Source organism: Bombina bombina, chromosome 7, assembly GCF_027579735.1.
Source record: "Bombina bombina isolate aBomBom1 chromosome 7, aBomBom1.pri, whole genome shotgun sequence".
Taxonomy (NCBI): domain Eukaryota; kingdom Metazoa; phylum Chordata; class Amphibia; order Anura; family Bombinatoridae; genus Bombina; species Bombina bombina.
In genome coordinates this window covers 102,241,055-102,268,105 of record NC_069505.1, presented here as the reverse complement: position 1 = coordinate 102,268,105, position 27,051 = coordinate 102,241,055, and the positions used below count along the sequence as shown (strand labels likewise).

Sequence of the window (27,051 nt, the reverse complement as noted above, 5' to 3'; positions counted from 1 at the left end):
GAATGTTGCTTAAAATTGCATGCTCTCTCTGAAACACGAAAGAACAAAGGTGGGGTTAGTATCCCTTTAAATGTACTTCTTTTTACTACTTCTTTTAACCTATTTAGAGATCCTAACTACATGCATTCTGTGTACTGGAGATATCCCCAGAAACCTTTGCATCAATGTGCCAATGGCAAAACAGTGAGCACAGCACCAACCTTCCATTGCAGAGCAGGATGAGGTTCTGAACAGCTGCCATTGTAGAGTTCTCATTCTGTCCTGTAACTAGATGCCTGTCAAGTACCACGTGAACAGCATCGGGCTCGCTGGCTAAAATACAGGAAGCCAAGATTACAAATCAGGAACAATAGAAAGATTAACAAAATGGTTTACATTTCCAGTGATTGAAAAAGGAAATTAAATTTCGCTCCCGATGACATAAAACTCATCAGAATGAAGAGAAATAAAAATAAATAAAAAAACGGAGCACTCAGAAATAAAAGCATTCAGCAATAGTGAATTAGCGTGTAAGCGGTAATAGAAGAATGTAAAAATATAAATGATTAGTAATATGATATTGCAAGGCAATGCACAGTATAGACTGATCAGGGTAAATATATTCCAAACTAAAGTTTTTAAATAGTTTTATTTTTTAAAATAAAAACAAATTATATTACTGCAGTGGGTACAATAAATAAATAAAAATTAAGTTACTGGAAGAGAATAGTTTAGATTCCTTAAATGGAAAGGATAAAACTGTGTGCCTAGTGGACATATTGCTACAAAGAGTATATAATAACATTTTATCTAAACAATTATTCAAATACTTGTTTTATGCATTAGAGTGGTCATTTTAAAAACAGTATGCTGGAAGAAAAAAAAAAAAAAAAAAAAAAAAAAAAAAGAATGAATTTGAAAACATTTAATATTTTGTAAAGGGTAATCAGGTTCCTGGAACATTGGATAACAGTCTTGAAAATAAAATATATAGAGAAAGAGAAAAAGAAAATAAAGGATGGACAGACTTTGTCAACGTGAAACCTGCCGAAGCCATACATTACAAACTATATGTACATATTCAATAACATTTTATTAAACAAGATTGTAAACCACAGTAGGTGTTTATTCCTTGGTGTATAGTTATATAAACTTTCTGCACATAGCGACTCCCATGAGTCTCTACTTAAAGGGACATAATACTCATTTGCTAAATCAATTGAAAGTGTTACAGCATAACTGTAAAAAGCCGACGTGAAAATATACCCTGAACAACTCTGTAAAAAACATAATTTATGCTTACCTGATAAATTTATTTCTCTTGTAGTGTATCCAGTCCACGGATCATCCATTACTTGTGGGATATTCTCCTTCCCAACAGGAAGTTGCAAGAGGATCACCCACAGCAGAGCTGCTATATAGCTCCTCCCCTCACTGGCATATCCAGTCATTCGATCGAAACAAGCCGAGAAAGGAGAAACCATAGGGTGCAGTGGTGACTGTAGTTTAATTAAAATTTAGACCTGCCTGAAAAGGACAGGACGGGCCGTGGACTGGATACACTACAAGAGAAATAAATTTATCAGGTAAGCATAAATTATGTTTTCTCTTTTTAAGTGTATCCAGTCCACGGATCATCCATTACTTGTGGGATACCAATACCAAAGCTAAAGTACACGGATGATGGGAGGGACAAGGCAGGATTAAACGGAAGGAACCACTGCCTGTAGAACCTCCCAAAAACAGCCTCCGAAGAAGCAAAAGTATCAAAATTGTAAAATTTGGAAAAAGTATGAAGCGAAGACCAAGTTGCAGCCTTGCAAATCTGTTCAACAGAGGCCTAATTTTTAAAGGCCCAGGTGGAAGCCACAGCTCTAGTAGAATGAGCTGTAATCCTTTCAGGAGGCTGCTGTCCAGCAGTCTCATAGGCTAAACGGATTATACTCCGAAGCCAAAAAGAAAGAGGTTGCCGAGGCCTTCTGACCTCTCCTCTGTCCAGAGTAAACAACAAACAGGTTAGATGTTTTGCGAAAATCTTTAGTAGCCTGTAAGTAAAACTTCAAGGCACGGACTACATCTAGATTATGCAAAAGACGTTCCTTCTTTGAAGAAGGATTAGGACATAATGATGGAACAACAATCTCTTGATTGATATTCTTGTTAGAAACCACCTTAGGTAAAAACCCAGGTTTTGTACGCAGAACAACTTTATCTGAATGAAAGATCAGATAAGGAGAATCACAATGTAAGGCAGATAAGTCCGAGACTCTTCGAGCCGAGGAAATAGCCATCAGAAAAAGAACTTTCCATGAAAGAAGTTTGATATCAATAGAATGAAGGGGTTCAAACGGAACCCCTTGAAGAACTCTAAGAACCAAGTTTAAGCTCCATGGAGGAGCAACAGGTTTAAACACAGGCTTAATTTAACTAAAGCCTGACAAAATGCCTGAACGTCTGCCAGACGCTTGTGTAAAAGAATAGACAGAGCAGAAATCTGTCCCTTTAAAGAACTAGCTGATAATCCTTTGTCCAAACCCCCTTGGAGGAAGGACAATATCCTAGGAATCCTAACCCTACTCCATTAGTAATTCTTGGATTCACACCAATGAAGATATTTACGCCATATCTTGTGGTAAATTTTCCTGGTGACAGGCTTTCGTGCCTGTATTAAGGTATCAATTACTGACTCGGAGAAGCCACGCTTTGATAGGATCAAGCGTTCAATCTCCATGCAGTCAGTCTCAGAGAAAGTAGATTTGGATGATTGAAAGGACCTTGTATTAGAAGGTCTTGTCTAAGAGGCAGAGTCCATGGTGGAAAGGATGACATGTCCACTAGGTCTGCATACCAGGTCCTGCGTGGCCACGCAGGCGCTATCAATATCACTGATGCTCTTTCCTGTTTGATTTTGGCAATCAGATGAGGGGGCAAAGGAAACACATAAGCGAGGTTGAAGAACCAAGGCGCTGCTAGAGCATCTATCACTGCCGCTTCTGGGTCCCTGGACCTGGATCCGTAACAAGGAAGCTTGGCGTTCTGGCGAGACGCCATGAGATCCAATTCTGGTTTGCCCCAACGGAGAACCAATTGAGCAAACACCTCCGGATGGAGTTCCCATTCCCTCGGATGAAAAGTCTGACGACTTAGAAAATCCGCCTCCCAGTTCTCTACACCTGGGATATGGATCGCTGACAGGTGGCAAGAGTGAGTCTCTGCCCAGCGAATTATCTTGGAGACTTCTGACATCGCTAGGGAACTCCTGGTTCCCACTTGATGGTTGATGTAAGCCACAGTCGTGATGTTGTCCGACTGAAATCTGATGAACCTCAGTGTTGCTAGCTGAGGCCAAGCCAGAAGAGCATTGAATATTGCTCTTAACTCCAGAATATTTATTGGGAGGAGTTTCTCCTCCTGAGTCCATGAACCTTCAGGGAGTTCCAGACTGCACCCCAACCTAGAAGGCTGGCATCTGTTGTTACAATTGTCCAATCTGGTCTGCGAAAGGTCATACCCTTGGACAGATGGGCCCGAGATAACCACCAGAGAAGAGAATCTCTGGTTTCCTGACCCAGATTTAGTAGAGGGGACAAATCTGTGTAATCCCCATTCCACTGACTGAGCATGCATAATTACAGCGGTCTGAGATGCAGGCGCGCGAATGGCACTATGTCCATCGCCGCTACCATTAAGCCGATTACTTCCATGCACTGAGCCACCGTGGGGCGCGGAACGGAGTGAAGAACACGGCAAGCATTTAGAAGTTTTGATAACCTGGACTCCGTCAGGTAAATTTTCATTTCTACAGAATCTATAAGAGTCCCTAGGAAGGAAACCCTTGTGAGGGGAGCTAGAGAACTCTTTTCTTCGTTCACTTTCTACCCATGCAACCTCAGGAATGCCAGAACTATCTCTGTATGAGATTTGGCAATTTGAAAGCTTGACGCCTGTATCAGGATGTCGTCCAGGTAAGGAGCCACCGCTATGCCTCGCGGTCTTAGGACCGCCAGAAGTGAGCCCAGAACCTTTGTAAAAATTCTTGGGGCTGTAGCCAACCCGAATGGAAGAGCTACAAATTGGTAATGCCTGTCTAGAAAGGCAAACCTCAGGAACTGATGATGATTCTTGTGAATCGGAATGTGAAGGTAGGCATCCTTTAAGTCCACTGTGGTCATGTACTGACCCTCTTGGATCATGGGTAAAATGGTTCGAATAGTTTCCATCTTGAATGACTGAACTCTGAGGAATTTGTTTAGGATCTTTAAATCCAAAATTGGTCTGAAGGTTCCCTCTTTTTTGGGAACCACAAACAGATTTGAATAAAACCCCTGTCCTTGTTCCGTCCGCGGAACTGGATGGATCACTACCATTACAAGGAGATCTTGTACGCAGCTTAGGAATGCCTCTTTCTTTATCTGGTTTGCAGATAATCTTGAAAGGTGAAATCTCCCTTGTGGAGGAGAAGCTTTGAAGTCCAGAAGATATCCCTGAGATAGATCTCCAACGCCCATGGATCCTGAACATCTCTTGCCCACGCCTGGGCGAAGAGAGAGAGTCTGCCCCCTACTAGATCCGTTGTCGGATAGGGGGCCGCTCCTTCATGCTGTCTTAGAGGCAGCAGCAGGCTTTCTGGCCTGCTTGCCCTTGTTCCAGGACTGGTTAGGTTTCCAGGCCTGCTTGGATTGAGCAAAAGTTCCCTCTTGTTTTGAAGCAGAGGAAGTTGATGCTGCACCTGCCTTGAAATTTCGAAAGGCACGAAAATTAGACTGTTTGGCCTTTGATTTGGCCCTGTCCTGAGGAAGGGTATGACCCTTACCTCCAGTAATGTCAGCAATAATTTCTTTCAAACCAGGCCCGAATAAGGTCTGCCCCTTGAAAGGAATGTTGAGTAATTTAGACTTTGAAGTCACATCAGCTGACCAGGATTTGAGCCATAGCGCCCTACGTGCCTGGATGGCGAATCCGGAATTCTTAGCCGTTAGTTTAGTCAAATGAACAATGGCATCAGAAACAAATGAGTTAGCTAGCTTAAGAGTTTTAAGCTTGTCAACAATTTCAGTCAATGGAGCTGTATGGATGGCCTCAAACCAGAATGCCGCCACAGCAGTGACAGGCGCAATGCATGCAAGGGGCTGTAAAATAAAACCTTGTTGAATAAACATTTTCTTAAGGTAACCCTCTAATTTTTTATCCATTGGATCTGAAAAAGCACAACTGTCCTCAACCGGGATAGAGGTAACGCTTTGCTAAAGTAGAAACCGCTCCCTCCACCTTAGGGACAGTCTGCCATAAGTCCCGTGTAGTGGCATCTATTAAAATTTTTTTTCTAAATATAGGAGGTGGGGAAAAGGGCACACCGGGCCTATCCCACTCCTTAATAATAATTTCTGTAAGCCTTTTAGGTATTGGAAAAACATCAGTACTCACCGGCACTGCATAGTATTTATCCAGCCTACACAATTTCTCTGGCACTGCAATTGTGTCACAGTCATTCAGAGCAGCTAATACCTCCCCAAGCAATACACGGAGGTTCTCAAGCTTAAATTTAAAATTAGAAATCTCTGAATCAGGTCTCCCCGATTCAGAGACGTCACCCACAGACTGAAGCTCTCTGTCCTCAGGTTCTGCATATTGTGACGCAGTATCAGACATGGCTCTTACAGCATCTACACGCTCTGTATCTCGTCTAACCCCAGAGCTATCGCGCTTGCCTCTCAATTCAGGCAATCTGGAAAATACCTCTGACAGGGTATTATTCATGATTGCAGCCATGTCCTGCAAAGTAATCGCTATGGGCGTCCCTGATGTACTTGGCGCCATATTAGCGTGCGTCCCTTGAGCGGGAGGCGAAGGGTCCGACACGTGGGGAGAGTTAGTCGGCATAACTTCCCCCTCGACAGACCCCTCTGGTGACAATTCTTTTATAGATAAAGACTGATCTTTACTGTTTAAGGTGAAATCAATTCATTTAGTACACATTCTCCTATGGGGCTCCACCATGGCTTTTAAACATAATGAACAAGTATCCTCTGTTTCAGACATGTTTGTACAGACTAGCAATGAGACTAGCAAGCTTGGAAAACACTTTAAAGCAAGTTAACAAGCAATATAAAAAACGTTACTGTGCCTTTAAGAGAAACAAATTGACAAAATTTGAAATAACAGTGAAAAAAGGCAGTTACACTAACGAAATTTTTACAGTGTATGTAACAAGTCAGCAGAGCATTGCACCCACTTGCAAATGGATGATTAACCCCTTAATAACAAAAACAGAATAATAAATGACAAAAACTTTTTTTTTTTTTTTAAAAACAGTCACAACGGCCACAGTTTTGTTAGCCTCCTCAAACACGACTTTGAAGCCTTTTGAGCCCTTCAGAGATGTCCTGTATCATGCAGAGGGAAGCTGAATGTCTGTCAGTATTTTTATCTGCACAGAAAAGCACTAAAAAAGGCCCCTCCCACTCATATTACAACAGTGGAAAGCCTCTTGAAACTGTTTCTAGGCAAAAAATCAAGCCAGCCATGTGGAGAAAAACTAGGCCCCAATAAGTTTTGTCACCAAACATATATAAAAACGATTAACATGCCAGCAAACGTTTTATATTACACTTTTATAAGAGTATGTATCTCTGTTAATAAGCCTGATACCAGTCGCTATAACTGCATTTAAGGCTTAACTTACATTAATCCGGTATCAGCAGCATTTTTCTAGCAAATTCCATCCCTAGAAATATGTTTACTGCACATACCTTATTGCAGGAAAACCTGCACTCCATTCCCCCTCTGAAGTTACCTCACTCCTCAGAATATGTGAGAACAGCAATTGATCTTAGTTACTTCTGCTAAGATCATAGAAATCACAGGCAGATTCTTCTTCTAATACTGCCTTTGATGAAACAGTACACTCCGGTACCATTTAAAAATAACAAACTTTTGATTGAAGTTAAAAAACTAACTATAATACACCACTCTCCTCTTACTACGTCCATCTTTGTTGAGAGTTGCAAGAGAATGAATAGATATGGCAGTGAGGGGAGGAGCTATATAGCAGCTCTGCTGTGGGTGATCCTCTTGCAACTTCCTGTTGGGAAGGAGAATATCTCACAAGTAATGGATGATCCGTGGACTGTATACACTTAACAAGAGAAAAGGAAGATATTTTACTTATACATTTCTTCAGCTCACCAGAATAAGTGCTCTGTGAACAGTTAGAGCTGCTGTAAAGCTGCAAGTTGAAAAAACAAAACAAAAAATGAACAAATAAAATAACAATAGCTAATCAGCATCAGCAGGGCTGAGCTCATGCTATGCTGTGCTCTCATGAGATTTGACAGTAAACTTCCTTAAACAGAATAGGCTAATAACCTGTGTCTGCACATGCCAGATGCTCACTCCCTTGCAAGTCCTGGGACATTACAATGGGGTGTGAATACTTTTTTTGAGGTAAAGATCTTCCTTTTTTACATAGAAATGTTCAGGTGATATTTTCCTAGTCCGTTTTTTACAGCTATGCTGCATCACTTTCATGTGCTTCAGCATTTGGGTATTATGTCCTTTTAAACAAGTGCACATTTATTTTATTTTGTGCTTTAAAACAAGTAGTCTTAGGGGTCTCTAGGCCTTTTTGGTAGCCAATTTTAATTGTAAATGTATTTAAATATGTTTGGTTTTATTTATTTTTTAAACTATGTTTTAACTTTACATACCCAAGGCACACACCAATTGCCTTTCAAATGGTGGATCTAGGGGGTTTCTAGTGCTTGAGGGTGCTGAGGTTGAGAGGTTTGAATACTTACCCCTCCAACCAGCTCAATTACATTTCTTACTGTAGCCTGCACTTCTGGGTGACCAGGGCTGGTGCAAACCCGGTGATGCCATGCCACTTGGCTACCTCATATGAGGGTGAGGGGGGGAGCATGATTAGCTCCTACAGTGCCCCCCGGATGACAATACATGGTCATCATCCAGAATAAACACATTGATGACCATCTGTGGTCATTCACATTAAAGGGTTAAAATATGTATAGATTTTCTTTTTGGCTTTTAATAAGATATAAAACCCCTTTTAGATGTCAATTCCTGGTGAAACCTTCTTTCTTATTATTGTCAAAATGAGAGAATTACTAACAGTTACAGAACTAGCACTTGAATATAAACAAGAGTCCACAAAAGAAAGTCTAAATATAGGTAGGAGAATACAAAATCAAAGCTGAAATTGCCCAACGGTAAACTAAAAAAAAAAAAAAAAATCATCTATTAGTAACTACTCTAGATTACCAAATCTCAAATAAGACAATAAAAAAAATAAATAAAAAAACACACACACACACACACAAGAAGAAAGGGTGTACAACACAGTGTGCTATGATCCAACATGCCACTGTATATAGTACACTGACAATATTAAGCAGAAATATGGCTATTCATAACTTTCGAAATAAATCAAAATTGAAAGATAAATATAAAAAATAATAAAAAACAAATACAAAAACTTACCACTAAATGTTGCCCCAGAATCTTTTGCAAAATCCTCCAAAATTAATGGCAAGCTGGCATATTCTGGCTGACGGACTAGCTCAAATACTGAGGGCTGGATAAGGAAGAATGAAATGCAACAAGATGAGAGGCCTATTTCTTTAGTAAAATAAAACATACAGAAAACAGTTATCTCATAAAAAATGGGGGGGGGGGGGGGGAATAGCACATTTTTGTTCAAAGCTGTGATTGTAGTTGACATGTGCTAAACATCCTATCATCTAAGCATGGTGGGCAACTTTGACGAGTCATATTTAAAACATCTTAAATTAGAGAAAATGAAGGAGAAAAATGAAAATACCTGGTTAACCAACTAAATCTTCACCTTTATTCTATAATCTAGGAAAAATAATTAAATAAATGAATCCCTAAAAAAGGGGGCACAAAACAAAGATGGCTTAACTTCCGTAAAGAGATTTTTTTGAAAAGCCTCACAAAACACCTGTCTTTAAAGCCCCTCCCTAGTATTCCTGGCCGATACACTGGAACTTCATCATCAGTTAGGGGAGCGAACACAGCAGTAAAAGAAAGAAGTTGGCAAATGGAAAGTAAAGTAAGATAAAGCAAATACATTTCAGCCTGCCCTATATACGGCAGAAAACATAATTTATGTAAGAACTTACCTGATAAATTCATTTCTTTCATATTAGCAAGAGTCCATGAGCTAGTGACGTATGGGATATACATTCCTACCAGGAGGGGCAAAGTTTCCCAAACCTCAAAATGCCTATAAATACACCCCTCACCACACCCACAATTCAGTTTAACGAATAGCCAAGAAGTGGGGTGATAAGAAAAAAGTGCGAAAGCATATAAAATAAGGAATTGGAATAATTGTGCTTTATACAAAAAAATCATAACCACCACAAAAAAGGGCGGGCCTCATGGACTCTTGCTAATATGAAAGAAATGAATTTATCAGGTAAGTTCTTACATAAATTATGTTTTCTTTCATGTAATTAGCAAGAGTCCATGAGCTAGTGACGTATGGGATAATGACTACCCAAGATGTGGATCTTTCCACACAAGAGTCACTAGAGAGGGAGGGATAAAATAAAGACAGCCAATTCCTGCTGAAAATAATCCACACCCAAAATAAAGTTTAACGAAAAACATAAGCAGAAGATTCAAACTGAAACCGCTGCCTGAAGTACTTTTCTACCAAAAACTGCTTCAGAAGAAGAAAATACATCAAAATGGTAGAATTTAGTAAAAGTATGCAAAGAGGACCAAGTTGCTGCTTTGCAGATCTGGTCAACCGAAGCTTCATTCCTAAACGCCCAGGAAGTAGATACTGACCTAGTAGAATGAGCTGTAATTCTCTGAGGCGGAATTTTACCCGACTCAACATAGGCAAGATGAATTAAAGATTTCAACCAAGATGCCAAAGAAATGGCAGAAGCTTTCTGGCCTTTTCTAGAACCGGAAAAGATAACAAATAAACTAGAAGTCTTACGGAAAGATTTCGTAGCTTCAACATAATATTTCAAAGCTCTAACAACATCCAAAGAATGCAACGATTTCTCCTTAGAATTCTTAGGATTAGGACATAATGAAGGAACCACAATTTCTCTACTAATGTTGTTGGAATTCACAACTTTAGGTAAAAATTCAAAAGAAGTTCGCAACACCGCCTTATCCTGATGAAAAATCAGAAAAGGAGACTCACAAGAAAGAGCAGATAATTCAGAAACTCTTCTAGCAGAAGAGATGGCCAAAAGGAACAAAACTTTCTAAGAAAGTAATTTAATGTCCAATGAATGCATAGGTTCAAACGGAGGAGCTTGAAGAGCTCCCAGAACCAAATTCAAACTCCAAGGAGGAGAAATTGACTTAATGACAGGTTTTATACGAACCAAAGCTTGTACAAAACAATGAATATCAGGAAGAATAGCAATCTTTCTGTGAAAAAGAACAGAAAGAGCAGAGATTTGTCCTTTCAAAGAACTTGCGGACAAACCCTTATCTAAACCATCCTGAAGAAACTGTAAAATTCTCGGTATTCTAAAAGAAAGCCAAGAAAAATGATGAGAAAGACACCAAGAAATATAAGTCTTCCAGACTCTATAATATATCTCTCGAGATACAGATTTACGAGCCTGTAACATAGTATTAATCACGGAGTCAGAGAAACCTCTTTGACCAAGAATCAAGCGTTCAATCTCCATACCTTTAAATTTAAGGATTTCAGATCCTGATGGAAAAAAGGACCTTGTGATAGAAGGTCTGGTCTTAACGGAAGAGTCCACGGTTGGCAAGAGGCCATCCGGACAAGACCCGCATACCAAAACCTGTGAGGCCATGCTGGAGCTACCAGCAGAACAAACGAGCATTCCTTCAGAATCTTGGAGATCACTCTTGGAAGAAGAACTAGAGGCGGAAAGATATAGGCAGGATGATACTTCCAAGGAAGTGATAATGCATCCACTGCCTCCGCCTGAGGATCCCGGGATCTGGACAGATACCTGGGAAGTTTCTTGTTTAGATGGGACGCCATCAGATCTATTTCTGGAAGTTCCCACATTTGAACAATCTGAAGAAATACCTCTGGGTGAAGAGACCATTCGCCCGGATGCAACATTTGGCGACTTAGATAATCCGCTTCCCAATTGTCTACATCTGGGATATGAACCGCAGAGATTAGACAGGAGCTGGATTCCGCCCAAACCAAAATTCGAGATACTTCTTTCATAGCCAGAGGACTGTGAGTCCCTCCTTGATGATTGATGTATGCCACAGTTGTGACATTGTCTGTCTGAAAACAAATGAACGATTCTCTCTTCAGAAGAGGCCAAAACTGAAGAGCTCTGAAAATTGCACGGAGTTCCAAGATATTGATAGGTAATCTCACCTCCTGAGATTCCCAAACTCCCTGTGCCGTCAGAGATCCCCACACAGCTCCCCAACCCGTGAGACTTGCATCTGTTGAAATTACAGTCCAGGTCGGAAGCACAAAAGAAGCCCCCTGAATTAAACGATGGTGATCTGTCCACCATGTTAGAGAGTGCCGAACAATCGGTTTTAAAGATATTGTTTGAGATATCTTCGTGTAATCCTTGCACCATTGCTTCAGCATACAGAGCTGAAGAGGTCGCATGTGAAAACGAGCAAAGGGGATCGCGTCCGATGCAGCAGTCATAAGACCTAGAATTTCCATGCATAAGGCTACCGAAGGGAATGATTGTGACTGAAGGTTTCGACAAGCTGAAATCAATTTTAGACGTCTCTTGTCTGTTAAAGACAGAGTCATGGACACTGAATCCATCTGGAAACCCAGAAAGGTTACCCTTGTCTGAGGAATCAAAGAACTTTTTGGTAAATTGATCCTCCAACCATGATCTTGAAGAAACAACACAAGTCGATTCGTATGAGATTCTGCTAAATGTAAAGACTGAGCAAGTACCAAGATATCGTCCAAATAAGGAAATACCACAATACCCTGTTCTCTGATTACAGACAGAAGGGCACCGAGAACCTTTGTAAAAATTCTTGGAGCTGTAGCTAGGCCAAACGGCAGAGCCACAAACTGGTAATGCTTGTCCAGAAAAGAGAATCTCAGGAACTGAAAATGATCTGGATGAATCGGAATATGCAGATATGCATCCTGTAAATCTATTGTGGACATATAATTCCCTTGCAGAACAAAAGGCAATATAGTCCTTATAGTTACCATTTTGAACGTTGGTATCCTTACATAACGATTCAATATTTTTAGATCCAGAACTGGTCTGAAGGAATTCTCCTTCTTTGGTACAATGAAGAGATTTGAATAAAACCCCATCCCCTGTTCCTGAACTGGAACTGGCATAATTACTCCAGTCAACTCTAGATCTGAAACACATTTCAGAAATGCTTGAGCTTTTACTGGATTTACTGGGACACGGGAAAGAAAAAATCTCTTTGCAGGAGGCCTTATCTTGAAACCAATTCTGTACCCTTCTGAAACAATGTTCTGAATCCAAAGATTGTGAACAGAATTGATCCAAATTTCCTTGAAAAAACGTAACCTGCCCCCTACCAGCTGAGCTGGAATGAGGGCCGCACCTTCATGTGGACTTAGAAGCAGGCTTTGCCTTTCTAGCTGGCTTGGATTTATTCCAGACTGGAGATGGTTTCCAAACTGAAACTGCTCCTGAGGATGAAGGATCAGGCTTTTGTTCTTTGTTGAAACGAAAGGAACGAAAACGATTATTAGCTCTACTTTTACCTTTAGATTTTTTATCCTGTGGTAAAAAAGTTCCTTTCCCACCAGTAACAGTTGAAATGATGGAATCCAACTGAGAACCAAATAATTTGTTACCCTGGAAAGAAATAGAAAGTAAAGTTGATTTAGAAGCCATATCAGCATTCCAAGTTTTAAGCCATAAAGCTCTTCTAGCTAAAATAGCTAGAGACATAAACCTGACATCAACTCTGATAATATCAAAAATGGCATCACAGATAAAATTATTAGCATGCTGAAGAAGAATAATAATGTCATGAGAATCACGATGTGTTACTTGTTGCGCTAAAGTTTCCAACCAAAAAGTTGAAGCTGCAGCAACATCAGCCAAAGATATAGCAGGTCTAAGAAGATTACCTGAACACAGATAAGCTTTTCTTAGAAAGGACTTAATTTTCCTATCTAGAGGATCCTTAAACGAAGTACCATCTGACGTAGGAATAGTAGTACGTTTAGCAAGGGTAGAAATAGCCCCATCAACTTTAGGGATTTTGTCCCAAAATTCTAATCTGTCAGACGGCATAGGATATAAATGCTTAAAACGTTTAGAAGGAGTAAATGAATTACCCAATTTATCCCATTCTTTGGAAATTACTGCAGAAATAGCATTAGGAACAGGAAAAACTTCTGGAATAACCACAGGAGCTTTAAATACCTTATCTAAACGTTTAGAATTAGTATCAAGAGGACTAGAATCCTCTATTTCTAAAGCAATTAGAACTTCTTTAAGTAAAGAACGAATAAATTAAATTTTAAATAGATATGAAGATTTATCAGCATCAACCTCAGAGACAGAATCCTCTGAACCAGAGGAGTCATCAGAATCAGAATGATGATGTTCATTTAAAAATTCATCTGTAGGGAGAGAAGTTTTAAAAGATTTTTTACGTTTACTAGAAGGAGAAATAACAGACATAGCCTTCTTTATGGATTCAGAAACAAAATCTCTTATATTATCAGGAACATTCTGCACCTTAGATGTTGAGGGAACTGCAACAGGCAATGGTACTTTACTAAAGGAAATATTATCTGCTTTAACAAGTTTGTCATGACAATCAATACAAACAACAGCTGGAGAAATAGCTACCAAAAGTTTACAGCAGATACACTTAGCTTTGGTAGATTCAGCACTTGACAGCGATTTTCCTGTAGTATCTTCTGGCTCAGATGCAACGTGAGACATCTTGCAATATGTAAAAGAAAAAACAACATATAAAGCAAAATTGATCAAATTCCTTAAATGACAGTTTCAGGAATGGGAAAAAATGCCAAAGAACAAGCTTCTAGCAACCAGAAGCAATAAAAAATGAGACTTAAATAATGTGGAGACAAAAGCGACGCCCATATTTTTTCGCGCCAAATAAGACGCCCACATTATTTGGCGCCTAAATGCTTTTTGGCGCCAAAAATGACGCCACATCCGGAACGCCGACATTTTTGGCGCGAAATAACGTCAAAGAATGACGCAACTTCCGGCGACACGTATGACGCAGGAAACGGAAATAGAATTTTTGCGCCAAAAAAGTCAGCGCCAAGAATGACGCAATAAAATGAAGCATTTTCAGCCCCCGCGAGCCTAACAGCCCACAGGGAAAAAAGTCAAATTTTAAGGTAAGAAAAAATGGTCAAATCAAAATGCATTATCCCAAATATGAAACTGACTGTCCGAAAATAAGGAAAGTTGAACATTCTGAGTCAAGGCAAATAAATGTTTGAATACATATATTTAGAACTTTATAAACAAAGTGCCCAACCATAGCTAGGAGTGTCACAGAAAATAAGACTTACTTACCCCAGGACACTCATCTACATATAGCAGATAGCCAAACCAGTACTGAAACGAGAATCAGCAGAGGTAATGGTATATATAAGAGTATATCGTCGATCTGAAAAGGGAGGTAAGAGATGAATCTCTACGACCGATAACAGAGAACCTATGAAATAGACCCCTTAGAAGGAGATCACTGCATTCAAATAGGCAATACTCTCCTCACATCCCTCTGACATTCACTGCACGCTGAGAGGAAAACCGGGCTCCAACTTGCTGCGGAGCGCATATCAACGTAGAATCTAGCACAAACTTACTTCACCACCTCCATCGGAGGCAAAGTTTGTAAAACTGAATTGTGGGTGTGGTGAGGGGTGTATTTATAGGCATTTTGAGGTTTGGGAAACTTTGCCCCTCCTGGTAGGAATGTATATCCCATACGTCACTAGCTCATGGACTCTTGCTAATTACATGAAAGAAATTGGTTTGCTTCATTTTAATTATATAGTTTTCTCCTTTAGGAGTTAAGCTCAGAACAGCATCTGGGACTTAATGATATTCAATTTGTATTGATTGGTTGTAATTGGCATATAAAGATAATTCATGTCTAATTGTGTTTTTTGCCGTATAAAAAAACTGTAGTTACACAGATGGGCTCCATTTAAGAAGGTGAAAATGCAGCCTTGATCAAGCCTGCAGCCGCTAGTTAAGAAGCGGCTTCTTAACCTACTACGCTAACTATAAAGTGGTGTTTCTCAATCCCCCGGACTTCTCCGACCCGGGGTGATAGGCCGCACTCAAGTAGAAGGCCGATGTGCGCAAGCAGCAATCATAAATGCGGCCAGCATATTCCTGCCCATTAGCTGCGATGTTGGGCAAACAGGGGCAGAGATGTCCGCACGTGTCCATCCATGGATTAACAAATCTAAGCCATTTTTGGTACCATTTTTAAAATTTAATACAATCGTAAGCCGAGTCACCGAGAGTCATCATACTGCTTTAACCATCATATTGTATTGAGTTTCAATTTGTCATATTCTCTTTTTGTACATCTTACTGCTAAACCATCAGGCAGCTTCTGTTTGTGTCATTAAAGTTAAGAAACAGATGCATCTGTCTCAAATGAAACAGGAGGGTGAAACTGTCCTTGCAGAATGAGCCCTAAACGGGTTTAGGTTTGGAGCTCCCATTTTGCTGATATATCTTGATCTGTACTTGAAATGGTAGCATTAGCTGACAATTTTTTTTTCTCTCCATTTAGTTGCTCTCTTTAAATACATTTGTAAGTATCTGAAAAATCTTGCCTATATAATAGCTTGTCACCTGTACGATAAAACCCTCAGCTAAAAAAATCCAGAACTGTATTTAACATCACATTGTCCTGGTGGAACACTAAATATGGTCCCTCTACGGAATACTTATGCTCTGATACTCTTCTCCCAGATTTAATAGATACCAGATTCAAAGTTTTCAGTGTTAAACACAAATGAACCATGCTAAATATTTATTTTAAGAGAGGTTTTACAATCTAGCATGTGGTAACTAAAAGTGTTTACAGACACTATTCATCTCTGACTGCTCTCACCCCAGTTAGGCTGTAATCTTGAAACACCCATGTTCTGTCCTCTTTTGTGGCACAACAAAGAGCAGAAACTCCATGCCCAACTGCACAGATGGGTTCTGGGAAGAGAAGAAAAAAGCTGAAATTAGCCACCTTGCTGTATCATTAACAAAACAATATCAATGTAACTGTCTATATTTCTACAAGCTGTTGTGGAGAGTTGTTTATATGCCCAATTATCTGAACTTTGAACTATAATATAAAAAAAAACGCACAAAAAGTGAAGAGAAACTCATGGACACCTTTTTTCCGGGCAAATATTAATCAAGATCAATATAGTCTACCTGGTTTAACCCTTTGAGTCCTAAGCACTTTACCCACCTGGGTGCTAAGCTGATTTAAGTTTTTTTTTTAAAATATATTTTTTCGTAACTTTTTTTTTTCAAATCCCCAAGACTTACACCGTTGGAAAGGTTAGGCGATAACCTTTCCAACTGTGGGTCTTAGGAGTCTGTAGCTGCTTAGATGCTTGAGATACAGGCTTCTAAGCAGCATGCCCCCTTTCCCTATTCTTGTCATTTTTTAATAAAGTTGTGCGGTGACATCATCACATCATTGCGCGTGACACACTGCGCAAAACGTGAAGTCCCGGCGATGCCTGTCACTATACAGGCCCGATCACCGGGGTAGGAGCGGGTGGAAGCCCCCAGATCTTCCTCAAGGTGGGAGAGTGCTAGCGACGGTTAGCACCAGAGTGGGAAACTCTGCGATAGCTCAGAGCCGTCGTTAGCACTCAAGGGGTTAAGGATTCTAACTGTGGCACCCAAAAGGTACTTTAATCATGTGTCAGTATGCTAAAAATGATCAGTGCAGACATTCATTCACCTGCACTGTGTAGAATCAGGTTTAGTGATTAATATGAACTTTACCCTTTTAAAAAGGGACACTAAACACTAAATACATTTCACGGACCTCCCTCTAATTACGGGTGCTGCCATTTTGGAACCTAGGTTACACTGCAGGTATCTGAAGGAGAGTTACTGCATATGTGCAAACACGTCAACATATTTCAACATGGCAGCACCTTTGACCAGGAGGAGGCAGGGGAAAAATCTCAATACTATTTCTATAAAATGGTATTTAGTGTTTAATGTCCCTTTAAAAATATTTTTGAAGATAAATACTTCATGGATGGTATAGCTAGAGATGGGATATTTTATGTGCGCTTGTGCTCTCTGCAAGTTTGTTATGTATCTTTAGTGAAGTTCATCCATCTTCATTGTTGCACAATTTACGCAGCTGAAGAGCTAATACATAGGACATATTGTGCAGCATATACTGCTATTTTATTGTGAGTGCTACATTTTAGTATTATCTGGAACATATTTTCTGTTCTTACAGTTCCTAAGACCAAATGCTATACTGACTTCCCAGACTCTACAAACAACGTATTCAGATATCAGTTTGCTGTATATATCTGAATCAATTTAGTAAAGAAGTCTGATAAGGTAAAAGATGGCAGTTAAGCTATAATGGCCCAGTCTATCTCAGCTAGAGGCACATATTACAACTAAATCCGATGCATAGAGTGCCATGAAAACTGTGTTTTTAGGCTCTCTCAACGCAGAGTTCTAGCAACCCTTCTTTTCGGTTATCATATTTTTGGTTGAGGTTATGATTTCTATGTTCTCTCTTTTCCAACAAATCTTGTTAGCTGTATGGGATATCATGTATTGTATATATATATATATATATATATATATATATATATATATATATATATATATATATATATATATATATATATATATATATATATATATATATATATATATATATATGTAATTTCAGGACTTTATCAAGTGCAAAAGTATCAAGTGTGTAATAACCTGTTGAAAAGTATCGAGGAAATTGATTGTGGCTTTTTAACAACAAATGCAGGAAACAAATCGTCCTCTGTATCCATATAATGGTTAACATTTAAATACTGTGCACTAGGGACATATTTTTGTTACCCAAAAAGTAGATATATTTTACTGTTTGACACATATGGAACCCTGGTGGCCTCTTCTGCATAAGTACTTTCTTTAGCCCTTGAAATTATTTCCCATTATTTTCTACATTAAATATACTTATTGGTTGCAAGAAGTCATTGTTTTAAATGGTTTGTAAACTTGGATGTTATATAAAGTATTTAAATATGCATTGTATATAGCAGCAAATACGCACTGCAATATGTTAATGTTATCTCCTCTATTGGGGCAAATACAAGCTTCTACAAAAAAGATAGTAAAAGAACATTACTAAAATTTAACATAAAATGTAAAACAAAATTCCCTAAAAAAAGTTAAATAATGCCTAGTAAAAAAAATTACTGCAGTGTATTTTCATTATTTGCGTTCCCTAAGTTTTCTGAAATTTACCTCTGAGTTTTTTTATAATTCTTTTTGGTATTTTCATTATTTAAACATTTTTCCATTGTTTTCATTGGCAACAATATTTTAACCTTAAAGGAACACTGAACCCAAATGTTTTCTCTCTTTCATGTAATTAGCAAGAGTCCATGAGCTAGTGACGTATGGGATATACATTCCTACCAGGAGGGGCAAAGTTTCCCAAACCTTAAAATGCCTATAAATACACCCCTCACCACACCCACAAATCAGTTTTACAAACTTTGCCTCCTATGGAGGTGGTGAAGTAAGTTTGTGCTAGATTCTACGTTGATATGCGCTCCGCAGCAGGTTGGAGCCCGGTTTTCCTCTCAGCGTGCAGTGAATGTCAGAGGGATGTGAGGAGAGTATTGCCTATTTGAATTCAATGATCTCCTTCTACGGGGTCTATTTCATAGGTTCTCTGTTATCGGTCAGAGATTCATCTCTTACCTCCCTTTTCAGATCGACGATATACTCATATGTACCATTACCTCTACTGATTCTCGTTTCAGTGCTGGTTTGGCTTTCTACTACATGTAGATGAGTGTCCTGGGGTAAGTAAGTCTTATTTTCTGTGACACTCTAAGCTATGGTTGGGCACTTTTATATAAAGTTCTAAATATATGTGTTCAAACATTTATTTGCCTTGACTCAGGATGTTCAACGTTCCTTATTTCAGACAGTCAGTTTCATATTTGGGATAATGCATATGAATTAATCAATTTTTTTCTTACCTTAAAATTTGACTTTTTCCCTGTGGGCTATTAGGCTTGCGGGGGCTGAAATGCTTCATTTTATTGCGTCATTCTTGGCGCAAATTTTTTTTTCTGTTTCCGGCGTCATATGTGTCGCCGGAAGTTGCGTCATTTTTTTGACGTTTTTTTGCGCCAAAAGTGTCGGCGTTCCGGATGTGGTGTCATTTTTGGCGCCAAAAGCATTTAGGCGCCAAATAATGTGGGCGTCTTTTTTGGCGCTAAAAAATATGGGCGTCTCTATTGTCTCCACATTATTTAAGTCTCATTATTTATTGCTTCTGGTTGCTAGAAGCTTGTTCACTGGCATTTTTTCCCATTCCTGAAACTGTCATTTAAGGAATTTGATCAATTTTGTTTTATATGTTGTTTTTTCTATTACATATTGCAAGATGTCTCCGTTTGTCCCTGAGTCAGAAGCCACTTCTGGAAAAATGCTTAACTGAGTTTCAGTTCTACCAAAGCTAAGTTCATTTATTTTAAATGTTATAAATGTTTATCTTTAGCTATGGTTTGTAATAAGTTATTATGATATACTTTTACATGCAGATTCCATTAGTATTTATGCTTTATACATTTCCATTCTTAAGTGCAAGAAATGTTTAGAAGATTTATAAGAAATATTTTTTCTGATTAAGGCTATGTCTGACTTCGTGCCTTCTAATATGATTTTTAGGTCTTTTTCACTTCTTTTTTTTATTGAAGTTTCAAATGACCAACAACATACTGATTTATCCTTCTCTGATGTTTTTTTCTCTTTCAGAAATTCTCTTCATCAGATATTGACACTAACAAATCTACTTTTTTATATATTTTTTTTATTATTAAAGTACATTTGTTCTTTGTTGAAGAGGTGTTGATTATTTTGGATATTAAGGTAACTAGTTCTTTAAGACTAGCTGACACTATTTCTGCCTTTTTATTTCTTCTGTGATTTCAGAGGTTTTCTTTCCAATTCCCCATACTAGGGAATGGAATAGGCTGAGAATTTTCTTTTATTTTTAAACTATATTCTTTGTCAGCAGTTAAATTCAATTTGGAGGGTTCTCCAATTTATTGGAGCTATCTCTACTCCTACTAATTATGCTATTGTTTTTATAGCAAAATAGTATTTATTTTCCTTTATATAGTTGTATCTTATTTTTGGAAAATTATTTAGTATCAGGTACTTTTCTTGGTCCTGTGATATTGCAATTGCTTCATTTTTTCTGTTTACTTTAAGATCAAGTATCAGATCATGATTTATTTTAGCATTGTTAAGGGACAACATTTACTAGACTAGGTGCCGTTGCATTTGTCTTGTTGTTTTGCATTTTGCAAGTCCTCTGTTTTGACTGGTCCTTTAAACTGGACTATCATGCTAATGATTTCATTTGTGTCTTCATTTTATTGAATATATTCGCAAATGAGGGTTAATCTATGTCTTTAGCTATTTTAGCTAGAAGAATTCTGTGATTTTTTAAAAAAAAAAAAAAAAAAAAAAGGAAAATCCATATTTCTTTTGTTCTAAGATAATCAATTATAATTGGATTCAATTCTTAACTGTTACTATGGGCTTCAAGATTGAGTTCTAAGACTAAAACTTTAAGCTTATACTAGTTTGGTTGTTCTTATTAAGGAACAAATCCTGAGTTCTTTCCCAAGTAACATGTTTTTAATTGGGGTTCGAAATTAGCTCACTAGTATTGCGATGCATGTGCCGTATTCCAGCTTGGCTGGTAAGGGGCAGGTTAAGACTTCTTTGAAAATTATTTGGTTCTATTTTGTCCAAATTTCTTTGATTTTATTCCAGTAAGGCTAACACTTACTTTTAGTGTGTTTCTGTCCTATATATTTTGGATACTGTTGAGGCATGGCTGGGTACCCATGGGGTTCAAGCGCTGCTCAGACCTGGAATCTTCTGGGGTTTTTATTCCAGTTCCTTTTCTTGGAACTGGGTTTTGGAGTTTTATTCAAACTATTTTGCCTTTTTGTGGTCATTGATAGCATTATTTGTTTTCTTTAGATACAATAAATGCGTATTCTTCATTTTTCTGTTTTCATTCAGATTATTTCCTGAGGATGCGGATTCTCATATGTTTCACTTGCTCTTCAGGACATAGTTAGAGGATCTTTTTTAAAAAGCTCTTGATTCCTCACACAAGGGTCACCTTTTTGTTTTAGGTTTCCAGATGGTTTATGTCACTATCTTTGTCTCTATCAGACAAGGGACAATTTGTCCTGGGTTCCATCTGTCGGTACCTTTAGTCTCTATTATTTCCTTCAGTTGCTATATATGCATATAAGTTTTAACAGCATTGGATTCAATTCCCTTTGCTCATTTTCAATGGAAAGATCCTTTCCAGCTTTTTATGAGTGTTGTTTCTTCAAGAACATGGTTGGAGGATCAATTAACCAAAAAGTTTGTTGATTCCTCAGACAAGAGTAACCTTTTTTAGATTTCCGGATAGATTCAGTGTCCATGAGTCTGTCTCTGTTGGACAGGAGACGTCTGAAATTGGTTTCAGCTTATCGAAACCTTCAGTCTCAATCATTCCCTTCGGTAGCCTTATGCATGGAAATTCTAGGTTCTTATGACTGCTGCATTGGACGTGTTCCCCTTTGCTCATTTTCACATGCGACCTCTTCAGCTCTGTATGCTGAACCAGTGGTGCCGGGATTATACAAAGATATCTCATTTAATATCTTTAAAACTGATTGTTCGACACCCTCTGACGTGGTACAGACCACAATCGCTTAGTTCAGGGGGCTTCTTTTTTTCTTCCAACCTGGACTGTGATCTCAACAGATGCAAGTCTTACAGGTTGGGGAGCTGTATGGGGGTTTCTGACAGCACAAGGGGTTTGTGCAATATCAGGAGGTGAGATTACCAATCAATATTTTTGAACTCCGTGCAATTTTCAGAAGCTCCTCAGTCATGGCCTCTTCTAAAGAGAGAATCGTTCATTTGTTTTCAGACAGACAATGTCACAACTGTGGCATATATCAATCAAGGAGGGACTCACAGTCCTCTGGCTATGAAAGAAGTATCTCGAATACTGGTATGGGCGGAATCCAGCTCCTGTCTAATCTCTGCGGTTCATATCCCAGGTATTGACAATTGGAAAGCGGATTATCTCAGTCGCCAAACGTTACATCCGGGCGAGTGGTCTCTTCACCCAGAGGTGTTTCTTCAGATTGTTCAAATGTGGGGACTTCCAGAAATAGATCTGATGGCTTCTCATCTAAACAAGAAACTTCCCAGGTATCTGTCCAGATCCAGGGATCCTCAGGCAGAAGCAGTGGATGCATTGTCACTTCCTTGGAAGTATCATCCTGCCTATATCTTTCCGCCTCTAGTTCTTCTTCCAAGAGTAATCTCCAAGATTCTGAAGGAATGCTCGTTTTTTCTGCTGGTGGCTCCAGCATGGTCTCACAGGTTTTGGTATACGGATCTTGTCCGCATGGCTTCTTGCCAACCGTGGACTCTTCCGTTAAGACCAGACCTTCTGTCACAAGGTCCTTTTTTCCCATCAGGATCTCAAATCCTTAAATTTAAAAAAGGTATGGAGATTGAACGCTTGATTCTTAGTCAAAGAGGTTTCTCTGACTCTGTGATTAATACTATGTTACAGGCTCGTAGATCTGTATCTAGGAAGATATATTATCGAGTCTGGAAGACTTACATTTCTTGGTGTCTTTCTCATCATTTTTCCTGGCATTCTTTTAGAATTCCGAGAATTTTTCAGTTTCTTCAAGATGGTTTGGATAAAGGTTTGTCTGCAAGTTCCTTGAAAGGACAAATCTCTGCTCTTTCCGTTCTTTTTCACAGAAGGATTGCTATTCTTCCTGATATTCATTGTTTTGTACAAGCTTTGGTTCGTATAAAACCTGTTATTAAGTCAATTTCTCCTCCTTGGAGTTTGAATTTGGTTCTGGGGGCTCTTCAAGCTCTTCCGTTTGAACCTATGCATTCACTGGACATAGAATTACTTTCTTGGAAAGTTTTGTTTTCTTTTGGCCATCTCTTCTGCTAGAAGAGTTTCTGAATTATGTGCTCTTTCTTGTGAATCTCCTTTTCTGATTTTCCATCAGGATAAGGCGGTGTTGCGAACTTCTTTTAAATTTTTACCTAAGGTTGTGAATTCTAACAATATTAGTAGAGAAATTGTGGTTCCTTCATTATGTCCTAATCCTAAGAATTCTAAGGAGAGATCATTGCATTCTTTGGATGTAGTTAGAGCTTTGAAATATTATGTTGAAGCTACTAAGAATTTCCGAAAGACTTCTAGTCTATTTGTTATCTTTTCCGGTTCTAGGAAAGGTCAGAAGGCCTCTGACATTTCTTTGGCATCTTGGTTGAAATCTTTAATTCATCATGCTTATGTCGAGTCGGGTAAATCTTCGCCTCAAAGGATTACAGCTCATTCCACTAGGTCAGTTTCTACTTCCTGGGCGTTTAGGAATGAAGCTTCGATTGATCAGATTTGCAAAGCAGCAACTTGGTCTTCTTTGCATACTTTTACTAAATTCTACCATTTTGATGTGTATTCTTCTTCTGAAGCAGTTTTTGGTAGAAAAGTACTTCAGGCAGCTGTTTCAGTTTGATTCTTCTGCTTATAATTTCAGTTTTCTTCATTATAAGATTTAAACTTTATTTTGGGTGTGGATTATTTTTCAGCGGAATTGGCTGTCTTTATTTTATCCCTCCCTCTCTAGTGACTCTTGCGTGGAAGATCCACATCTTGGGTAGTCATTATCCCATACGTCACTAGCTCATGGACTCTTGCTAATTACATGAAAGAAAACATAATTTATGTAAGAACTTACCTGATAAATTCATTTCTTTCATATTAGCAAGAGTCCATGAGGCCCACCCTTTTTTGTGGTGGTTATGATTTTTTTGTATAAAGCACAATTATTCCAATTCCTTGTTTTTTATGCTTTCGCACTTTTTTCTTATCACCCCACTTCTTGGCTATTCGTTAAACTGATTTGTGGGTGTGGTGAGGGGTGTATTTATAGGCATTTTGAGGTTTGGGAAACTTTGCCCCTCCTGGTAGGAATGTATAACCCATACGTCACTAGCTCATGGACTCTTGCTAATATGAAAGAAATGAATTTAGCAGGTAAGTTCTTACATAAATTATGTTTTTGTGATTTAGATAGAGCATGCATGTTTAAGCAACTTTCTAATTTACTCCTATTATCAATTTTTTTTCATTCTTTTCCTATCTTTATTTGAAAAAGAAGGTATCTAAGCTTTTTTTATTGCTTCAGAACTCTGGGCAGCACTTTTTTATTGGTGGATGAATTTATTCACCAATCAGCAACAACCCAGGTTGTTCACCAAAAATGGGCCGGCATCTAAACTTACATTCTTGCATTTCAAATAAAGATACCAAGAGAATGAAGAAAATTTGAAAATAGGAGTAATTTAGAAAGTTGCTTAAAATTTCATGCTCTATCTGAATCATGAAAGAAAAAAAATTGGGTTCAGTGTCCCTTTAACTACCATGTGTTCTTGAAAATTAATTAGGTTAAATAAGGTTTCTGTCTCCTACGTGTTTTGGCTGCCTCCTAGATAAAAATAAAAAAAATAAAACAAATAAAAAGCCCAGATGTAAGAGACCAATACAGGTCAGGCTAACAATTCTTTTTTTTTTAAAATGATACGCAAATAAAGAAAATGTATTATTTTATTAAAACGCTATTTTCCAAATTTTGTTGCAGTTATGAGTTGATTACTAATGTTATTCAGAAAAATGGATTGTGTCAGTCTTTTAAGTATCATATCCTAATTATTCTGCGGGTCCTTTCTACATGTCAGTGTCTAATTTTAGGACTAGATTCTGCTTTTCTAACCCCGTAGTATGGGAAGATAGGAATGTCTGTGCAACAAAGTACTGCAAGAGACAAACAAAATGTCCTGTATGTTATACATCCCAACCGCCAATACGTACTCTTCTCAGCTGTAAAGTGCTGCAGGATCTTGGCCAGGTATCCACTGTTTGATAAATCTGTCAATGCCCCTGGGCAGTGAGGGATAAGAAGTGCATGATATCGAGAGCCTAATAAAGGAAAAAGAAAAAAACTGAAGTGCATTTTTTTTTGTCATATACAAATAATTTTTGAACACACACACTATAATATATATATATATATATATATATATATATATATATATATATATATATATATATATATATATATATATATATATTTATTGACGGCAGATAAGATCTATAGGCCAGCAAGTCTGCCCGATATTTCCTAAAAGTATAAACGTATCTAGTACGTGGATAGCCCTATGCTTATCCCAGGCATTAATGAGTATATAGGATAGTCTTATGCTCATTCCAGGCATTAATTAGTATATAGGATAGCCGTATGCTTTATAGGATAGCCGTATGCTTTCCCCAGGCGTTCTTAAAGTCCCCCACAGTGTTTGTCATTACTACCTATTGTGGAAGTTTATTCCATGAATCAATAACCCTTCCTGTTAAGAAGTGCTTCCTCAAATAATTCCTGAATATACTACCCTTTAAATAATAAATTATGTTGTTGCTTATGGCGACTCTGATTTTGTACTATAGTTTTCAGCCTGTTACTGAATTCTGTCTGCTTCTGGATTTTGATTCTGTACTTGATCTAGTGAGCTATAGCTGACTTTGACAGTGAATTCTGTATAACCCTGATCTGATAGGCCCCATCCTTGGCAACTGGGACAGTGTGTATACAGTCACTTCCTAAACGTTGGGTTCCTTCCAGGTCTTATATTACATACAGGCCAACTATGGACCCAGAGTAGGTGACACAATGTGACCCATCATGGACTAACGGGTGCCCATGATGCACACCTGAGCATATTGACTTTAAGATGAATTTCCATATCTATACGTGAATTACAATGTGGCAAATACAGAATTACTAGCTATTAAGATGTCTTTAATGGAGTGGAAGCACTTATTTGAAACTGCTTCAGTACCATTTTCTGCCTTACTGACAAACAATGTAAGACAACCATTTTTAATTTTTGAGCTGTTTTATTAGTTCTTTTACTGCAGGTCAAGAGAGGAATGTTTAATGAGCTATTCCACTGTACATCAAGAAATGAATATGTCCTGAATGGAATGGACTCATGCCTCACCATCTATTGACTCTAGTCTTGCAGGATTTGCATACGGCTTGAGTTGGAAATCCTGGATCCATCTTGCATCTGATTCACTGATACCAACAAAATCCAAAGGTTTTCCCTAAATGGATACAAAAAAAACAAATATTTTATCACTTTGTATTGCTGCCCTCTCAATCTATTTATTTTACCCAGAAAGATAAACATAGTATTTTTTTTTTCCAGACAGAATTGCAAGTAATGTAGATGAGACTATGTTTTTTGGAGATATGGAGAACCAGAAGATTACTTTTGTTACACATAAATAGTTTGGGTATCATGGTGATTAAGTGAGGCCCTATCAGGATTTAAATCTAACATATGTTCTAGAGGTTCTTTAAATATTTAAAAGAACATTGTGCCCTTGTTTGTTCACAAAACAAAAATAATGTTTTGTTCTTGCCTCTGGTTGGATGGCAAGACTGATTTAACCTTTTGGCAATGATTTAACCAGAGACCAAAAAGAACACCAGCAAGAAGGAATGAAGAAGAGAGTTCCTGTGGATTTTAGTATCAGAACTGGGTTAAATGGTTAAACGCTTTAACAGAGAAGTACAGTGTTTTACATTTTGTTTTTTATTGCCCATTTTTTGGTGCAATATGAAATCTTAATTTAGGTCCAGTCACAACATACAGGTTTTCAGTT

The 27,051-nt window shown here is 38.2% G+C and overlaps 1 protein-coding gene across 1 annotated transcript in view; it reads right to left on the bottom strand.

The window, feature by feature from the left end:
• GATD1 (glutamine amidotransferase class 1 domain containing 1) overlaps nucleotides 1–27,051 on the bottom strand; it is a 54,329-nt gene that overhangs the window by 13,929 nt on the left and 13,349 nt on the right. Inside the window, exons 3-7 of the mRNA XM_053720218.1 lie at nucleotides 26,382–26,487; nucleotides 25,195–25,302; nucleotides 16,090–16,184; nucleotides 8,476–8,569; nucleotides 201–312 (exon numbers count right to left, since the gene is read on the bottom strand). Coding sequence (XP_053576193.1) covers nucleotides 201–312; nucleotides 8,476–8,569; nucleotides 16,090–16,184; nucleotides 25,195–25,302; nucleotides 26,382–26,487 — 515 coding nt within the window. The remainder of the gene's footprint in view (nucleotides 1–200; nucleotides 313–8,475; nucleotides 8,570–16,089; nucleotides 16,185–25,194; nucleotides 25,303–26,381; nucleotides 26,488–27,051) is intronic.